Here is an 8,329-nt window from a genome sequence, read left to right as displayed (position 1 = left end):
CGCCCACCCACAGCAGCCTCGCCTCCCTCAGGGGTGCGATCACACACTTTCCCTTTACCTGAGCAGCTGGATCACACTTTTGTTTCCCCCCCCCACGGGAAAGAAGCTGAAATACAAGGAGAGGAAAATAGCCCCAAAATATTTTAAAACATCTTTGCATATTGTGCACTGATCTGTTGGCTTGCAGTTGCCATGCAAACAGGGTTTCTCCAAAGTGCGACTTTAATCGGCATAGAAAAACGTTGCCGTTGAGTTTTGTTTTTTTTTTTCCCTTCCCTCTTGAAGAAATGGCTTCAAGTCACGAGCAGAATGCTTGCAGGCTGCGCATCCTGCCTGTAAAGTGTTTAAAAACTCTGCCAGCTGGTATTGGTCATTGGAATGTGTTACGAAATAGGACTTTTTATAGAAACGCTGGGTCTTTAAAACAGAAGAGCCACTTGCCCTTGACTGCGGGAGGCTGTGCTCCAAAGATGACAAAATGGTGCTCGCCAGGTGTCCGGGGGTTGGTGAACAGCACCCATCCCCGTGTCGTGTGGCCTCTGTTAGGAAGGTGGGATTTTGGTGGTCTCTCAGCTTCGAGCACCCACTCGTGCGTCTGTAGAGCTCTCAAGAGAAAAATAACTGAGAAAAAGTAGTTACGACCCCTCCTTTTGGAAGCTCGAACACCAGTAACGAGACTTTTCCTGCGCGATGGAGCGGGATCCTTCACGCTCCGTCACTTCCCAGAGATTGCTGTTTAACTGAGACATCCCATGTATAAAGGAGGGAAACGCTAAACGCAACAAAGTCTGTTCCAAATTCAGCGTTTCCTCCTTCTGCTGTGGAAGGCTTGACTGAGCTGTGACCAGCAAACAGCCAGTGGAGATTCCTCGTAGCGTCTCCTTTTTCCTCACGGAAGGGAGGGGTGGAAAAAAGCGATTCGTCCATTCATGGAATGTTTGTCAGAGCCAACGCTAAAAGAGAGGTTGGTTCAACGACCAGGCCAGGGTCTCTCTTAACGCCCAAAGGTCCTGGTGGACCCTCTGCATCTCCCACATCATTGGCTAGTAGCTATAAAAGGGGCAAAAACTGACTACTAAAAAGGCTTCTCTCCTCAGCCAATTTTTTTCTTGGTAACTTTACCTCTTTCGGGGACATTTCACATGACATTTGCGACTATAGGCTAGACTTCTGGAAAGAGGAAAATAAAAGGGAATGAATTCCTCTCAAACCCCCTTCGGTTTCATTCCTCTCTCCAAGCAGCCCCTAAACTACCGGGTGACCATGCAGCAAACCAAAATAGATGTTAAAAAAAAGAAAAAATAACCCCCAAAACGAACATAGCAGAAAGAAACCCAAGCAGACTACGGCTTCTCTCCAGTCCAGAAACTCGATACTCCTCAATTAGCCTGAGCTCGCTGTTTCCACGTCGCCTTAGCCAGCCCACACGCTGCCGAACCACCGCTCACCACATACGTAAATCCCTGGAGACCCTGGGGAAGAATCCTCTAGCTACCCGGAGAATTTCTTCAAAGATGACACTGGTTTTATTTTTATTTTTTTTTTCCCTAATTCCTGGCACAAACCATCCCTAAGCAGCAGAGGGTCGTGCTGAGCACCGTACCATTCCTAGTGTTTGTGAGTATCCTGAGAGACCCTTGGGAATTGCAAACATCTTCACGATGACGTGTTTCGGAGGGAGAGAGTTGTGAAGAGGCGGCAGCGTGCTCGGTCCCTGCAAGCTCCGGAGGGAGCAGCGTCCCACCACACGTGGAAAGGGAGGCCAGAGGCTTCCAGACACCCAAAGCCCAGTTTTAAAGAGCGCAATGCCTTCTGGCTAGCTGAAGAGCACGCGGCTCAGCCGCCTTTGCAATTAAAGCGATTGGCTTCCAGTTTCCTCCACTCTGCTCTCAAATTCTTCCCCAACCCACCACCCCTAATGTCCTACGCCGTTGCCCTATTGCACCAAGGAAGGAAGAGAAGAGCCTAACAAAGGAAATTCCAGATGAGGAGAGTCAGGGTACCCATTATCCAGGTTTCAGGACGTTGGGAGTTCAGTAAAGGGGAAGAGCTGTAGTGGGAGGACAGAGTCAGGCTGGGTCACACGTCAGCTCTCCAGCTCTGATGTGCTTCCACCTCCTCTGGCACCACCAGCAGGAGTTCACAGTTCTTTCCTCTCAGCTGGTGTTTCAAAAATTTCCTGTCATAAAGAGAAGCAGAAATAAGCACTACTGAATGTAGAACTTTGTCATCTTCTACAACAACTAAATGCAACTAATGATGCAAACATGACAAGAAATGAGAAGAAACCCCCACGCATTGTCTTTAGTTATTTTCTGACCAAAAAAATCACCCAAACAAATATTAAACTTGCCCCACTAGAATCAACAAACCTCCACCCAGAAAATTATTGCAGAATCAGATAGAGATGATCTTAACCTCAGCAGAGGTAAGTCTATATAGATGTAATTTTCCAGTTTTCCAAGGTGGTAAAAATAGAATTAAAACCAAGTTCAGTTTCTTCAGATCTCCGAGATCAAGAATCCCACTGGATTCTAAAATAATTCCAACAAATCTGGAATACTTGTGGGGAAAAAAAAAAACAAAACAAACCACAACATCATTTACACGTTGTTACGGCAGGTCGTAGCAGCAGCGTGTCATCTGACATGGTTCTGCAGCCCCTTTCTGCCCGTAAGTTTTTTCTAATACCAAACTTGGATTATCTCCAATAACTATGAAAGTCAAAGCAACATTTTCTCTGATATCTTTTGGCCCAGATTTCCAAAATTGCCTATATAGGAAGCCCTTATTTATCGCTGAGGAACAGCACACCCAGGTTAAAATCCGCCAGCAGCTCTGCACAGTAGTTCCAGAGCTGTGTTACTTTATCCCAGAAGTTCCCCGAAGGCTGACATTCACTTTACCAAGACTGTAATGGCACGGTAGGCTCCGCAAACGCTGCTCACGTGCAATCCCTACCTCAGAACAAGTCTAGTCAAGACAGCAAAGCTGCTAGCAGGCTTTAGAACAGGATAGAACAGAGGCTAAACAGCAACTAAGAGCAGGTGAGACTTTACAAAGCTAAAAGTAGAGTTACACATCTCGGGTTAAGATTAAAGAGGGGAGGGGAGTCAAGCCAGAGGTGCAGCATATGCTTATATAGGGAAGTGATTCTTAACGAGCAGCTTTTGGTGCTGTCAGGGATAAGGCTGCCCTTGCAGTCTGGAGAGCCTTTTGTTGGGAGTACACACACAGATCGCTGCTAAAGAGGCGAGGGAACGCCGATAGTCTCACGTTTGAGGAGAGGGCGAGGCACAGCACGTCTCGTTGCAGGTGTCACCCACTAATACCAGACTTGGCCTCTACCTTCATCGCTAGTGACAGAGCCAGCCCCGTAAGAGATGAAATCAGGCTCTCCTGAGCTCACAGAGATCACCGCTGCCGCAGCATTTTCCTAGCTTCGCGCAAACTGGGTATAAATCTAAGTAGAGGCACAAGAACCTTATTACTCTCAAATCTTTGCTATTGAAGGTCAACCATAAATGTTTCAATCACTAACTGTTTACGGACAGATTCCCCACCTCCAACAGGGGAAGATTTGAGGAGGAACGGGAGACCAAAAAAATCCTACCTGAGCTCACTTTCACCTCCAATCCACTCGGGCACCTTGAGTTTGGAGTCGAGGTTGTAGTAGGTGCCTCCCACCTCCCGGACGCAGATCCAGTGCTGTCGCTTGAGGGGGAGCTTCAAGGGACCCCAGCAAAGGCTGGACGGCAGATTCATGATGAAGCCCATCACGTTAGACAGGGCAATGACGTTAACATCCCTGAAAGGGCACGGAAAAAAAGACAGCGATCAGTTTATATTTTGGTACTTTAACTTCATCTCTTTCTCGTTTTTACAAACAGAGGCCATCTCCAGAATTACAAGACTGCTCGGTACCTGCGCTTGTCCCACCAAACCGCCTCATAGCCTTTGGTCTGAAGCGCTGCCATGATGACGTTGACATCGTAGTTTCCGTTTCCCAGCATGCTCTTCTTGTGGGGCGTCACCATGGTGTTGGGAGACAGCCTGCGAACAGAACGGGAGACTACTCTAGCGGGTGTTTGCTGCACCTGTGTTCCACAGCTGGAAGGGGCTACTCGTTGTACAACCTGAAGCCCGTTTTCAGGGTTTTTGTGTTTAAACACAAACGATTCCGTTGCCCCTTATCACTCAACAAAGGGGCTGAGAGGGCTAAATAATACATTAAGAATAACTTTGATGTACAAAACCTCCAAAAATCCTAGCTTTGATGGGAAAGAGATGGCAAAGCAGGAAGCTCTTTTTCCCCTCCTTGAACTGGTACTTCTGAAGGATGCCTCAATTTTATTTTTTTTTTCCTCAATTCGTGGTTGGTGTCAATGTCAGTTTGCCATTTAGAACAACGGCTAACACAATTTCAAGAGTTCAACAGTCAACACCAGTCCTGAAGGCTGGATGAGCTAACAAGAGGCAGGGCGGGTTGGCTGCAGAAAAGGTTGTCCTCCTCTGCTGGTAAATGAAAGAAGTATTCAGACAAAAGCTGTGAAGATATTTGGGTTTGGGAGCTTTATAAAGCATTGTTGTGCTATATGATAAAAAAAAAAATCACCTGTTGCTGTAGGTAACTAAACGGATAACCTTGTTGCAAACAAATCCCTTCAGTTGTAATCCATAAGCTTGCCTAGACATCACTTGCATTACTACAGCATCTAAAAATCTGGAATCACAGTCCATCATGTTACATGCAAAAATAGAAGACAGCCTTTGCACAAATGCAGATAATAGCTGCAAGACATAAAACATGGAGACACATGGAAAAAAAAACCAACACCCACCAGTTACTCCCTTTTACTGTTTTATGGGGGTTTCCCCCTGCCCCCCAAGAAATTTTGTAAGGAGGAGAAACAAGGGGGTGAATTATTATGAAGGTGACAGAGGGGCTTCAAGAGCTGGAAGAGCAAGCACAGGGGGAAGCTGGGAGCAGAGAACAGCAAGGTCCTGCAACGCCAATCCAGAGAAAGTCAAGCCTGAGATCAGTTCTGCTGTGATGAGTTGCTCTTTTGATTGGTACGGACTCCACTAGCTCTTGCTGGCACAAGGTTCAGATGTCTCATATTATCCACATATCCACGTTTCACCTGCCTCCCCCTCATGTCAACTCCATCCCCCAAAACTCCTGACGTTCCTGCACGTTTTTCTCTCGGCCTTCAGCACAGAGCAAGTTCTGCAGGCGTATTTCACCCCGTGAAAATCCCTCAGCCCTTCTGCATTCCTCCCCTGACAACACAAGAAGAAGAACGCAGCGGATTGAGCAGGGAGGTTCAGACCAACCGAGGCTGCAGAGGCTACCAACAGGTAGCTTTTTGCATCAGCTGGGAGTTTTCTTGCAGCACAGCAGACCGCAGCAGAACAGCCTGGGAAGCGACTTCACTACAGAAGGGAGAAGAGTCCGAAACAACGTGGTAATAGGAAAAGCTATTAATATCCACCACTGGGCATTTCTGAGCGAGGCAGTGACATTTTCAAAGAATCATTGTTTCCAGTCTCCAAAGCCCTGCTGTATTTTACTCATCGCAGAGATGCGACTGTAGCTTGTCACAGCTCTTCCAGCATCTCCATACAGCAAGGTCACTTGGCTACAACCGATTCCTCAAGATCACTGCTTCAACCTATTAACTCTCCCGAGTGCCAGCGAGCTAGGAAAGCCTTCCAATTAACAGAGCCCTCTGGGTTGCACAAGCACCCTCTTGTGGCACGGTTTTCCAGAGAGAAGCTCATTTGAGAGCTGAAAGAACACATTTATCTTTGTTCCTTCCCCTAACTTTCAGAGCCCCAGAAAGGAGACCAGCAGAGGTGATACTGCTTCAACCTATTAACTCTCCCGAGTGCCAGCGAGCTAGGAAAGCCTTCCAATTAACAGAGCCCTCTGGGTTGCACAAGCACCCTCTTGTGGCACGGTTTTCCAGAGAGAAGCTCATTTGAGAGCTGAAAGAACACATTTATCTTTGTTCCTTCCCCTAACTTTCAGAGCCCCAGAAAGGAGACCAACAGAGGTGACACCCTCAAAGCACTGGTACCCGTGAGCAAACTTTCACCAAGAATCGCCTCAACATCTCTACTCACTCACACCTAAACAGGGTCCACAATCAACACTGAAGGATTCTGATTCAACAAGGAATTAAATTGCCTCCCCACAGTCAATTTTTTTTTTTATCTAGACGTTAAGCTGAGGAAGACTGACAAAGTTGGACAGAAATCCAGGCAATAATCCTCCTGAGCTTTCAAAGTCAGAAACTTTCATCAACATGTCGTCTTAACACAACGGGCTCCAAAATTCCTGTATGCAGTTGTCTTTCCTAACCAGGTCTCAATACACGGACTTCAGTGAAGCAAAGAGATTTTGTTTGTATCGCCATGCAACATTTGGAATATGCAATCCTACTTCCTGCAACAAAAGCCAGAGGAACATCAAAAAGGTATTTCTTGTATTAGAGGAAAGACTACAAACCAGAGGGGAGCTTGGACCGAGTTTTGGCGTACGCTTGAGACGATACTCATCGGACTACCCTGGCCTCATGCAATGGGATGGGAAAATAACGATTAAGCAATCTGGTTCAATCATTCTTCAAGGGGTGCGGTAAAAGCAACAGAAAGCACAAGCTTATTTGTGATTCCGTTACCTTGTCAACACCAGGTTTAAAAATCACACCTCGCAACATTTTCGCAGCTTATTAAAAACATTCATCAGTGCTTTATCGACACACAGAACACGACTAGACACAGGAAAGACATCTGGAAAAGTCATGTATAAAGGGCAACTAAATCCACACTTCTTAAAGGCGAGTCAAAGAGCTAGACACAAGTAGTAACCCAACAGAGATGCAAAGGTAGTGGCAATTCTTAGGCATAGCTTATAACTCATCCATTTCTGAGAGGCATTTCCATACTACCGTGGGGCTGAATCAATCTGTGTATCTTGATCCAAATATTAGGATGGAACAACACCAGGTTGGAATCAAAGACAAATTCTCCCTTCTAAGGCAAGAGGTCTGACAAGATAACAGCCCAGCTCTTTCTGAGAGGTTTCATGCTGCACACTAATTATGTCTCACCAAACCCAATGAAAGCCAACTAATTAGATCATCGCACTCCTTCTACCACATGAACTGCCTTTGTTTGCTTCAGGCCAATAGCAGTCAATCTGTGATTAAGATTCTGACAATTGCTGCTCTGGAACAAAACCATAGCGCCTTTACATTGGACAAAGAGTGCCTTGAGCCTGCCGTGGACCAGCTCCACTTCACCAACAGGAATTTTATTTACAACGCTATCATAAGTAGCATTTCAATCCCATATTTGCTGTTGCCCATCACTACATTTCTTCTGCCAAAGCCAGGCACACGTTTGACGAGTCAAGCACCAGGTTCCATAAATTTGCAGATTTTCAGGACAGCAGCTACAGGCGCACAGCTCCCTGCTTCTCAGCACAAGGTACCGTGACTGCCTTGTCCAACGGCACCTGCGTAACCGAAGCGTGATTTCCTACCTGTCACAAATGCAAGATGCTGTCAACTGCTGGTAAAAGGATTCAAGTGTAACTTATGCGACGTTTACAACATCTGAGTATCACACTGAGTATCAGAGGAGACCCCTTTTTCCTATTTGATTACTTAGCTTCATCAAAGAAAGGTCACCAGAATTTTCAAAGGCACACACAGGAGAATTTCCACAAAGCGTCCAAACAGCATGAAATAAACATTGAGCAAAATGAGAGCTATTGCACAGGCCACATTAATAATTTACATTTATCCCAGTAAAACTCAAAAATGTTTTTATTAATTATCTGAAGCTGCTGGGAAACATTTAGCAGTGCCACAGAAAATGGGGATCTAGCTACTGAAATTAAATCCAGTTTGACAGAGTACATAGGGTCTCATCACATGGGAAAAAAAACCCTGTAACATTTGGAGAACTTCACTTAACTGCTTGAATAAGGAGTTACCCATTTGGCAAAGCTCCTAACTTCTAAAAAAGCTTAGAAGTGTTGCAGTACTAAATCAAGAAGTTTTTACGATGACCCATTTGTCACTCCTGCCACCTTTATTCTCCCAAGCCAATCCCCAAATCCGTTATTAACATCAACATAACGTACCTACACAAGGCAGGGCAAAAATATGGATGACGGGTAGAAGACGCATTAAGGTGGGTGGGGGAGCAGACAGCAGTCCAACCACATGACAGCATCTGCAATAATGCCCTTGGACCCAAAACTGGCAGCCAGAATAGTTTAAGAAACAAATATAAAAGAGAGAGAATTTCTGCA

The 8,329-nt window shown here is 45.8% G+C and overlaps 1 protein-coding gene across 1 annotated transcript; it reads right to left on the bottom strand.

Annotated features, from left to right (window-relative positions):
- Nucleotides 1-1,752: 1,752 nt before the first annotated feature.
- On the bottom strand, nucleotides 1,753-4,053 carry JOSD1 (Josephin domain containing 1; the record flags this gene model as incomplete). The annotated part of the gene is made up of 3 exons (XM_009695837.1): nucleotides 1,753-2,179; nucleotides 3,614-3,808; nucleotides 3,925-4,053. Coding segments are annotated over 3 exons (424 nt in total), but the record flags the coding sequence as incomplete, so codon positions are not given.
- Between the last annotated feature and the right edge of the window lie 4,276 nt (nucleotides 4,054-8,329).

This window comes from Cariama cristata, unplaced genomic scaffold (assembly GCF_000690535.1).
Source record: "Cariama cristata isolate BGI_N322 unplaced genomic scaffold, ASM69053v1 scaffold40432, whole genome shotgun sequence".
Lineage (NCBI taxonomy): Eukaryota > Metazoa > Chordata > Aves > Cariamiformes > Cariamidae > Cariama > Cariama cristata.
This window is presented reverse-complemented; position numbering and strand designations above follow the sequence as displayed.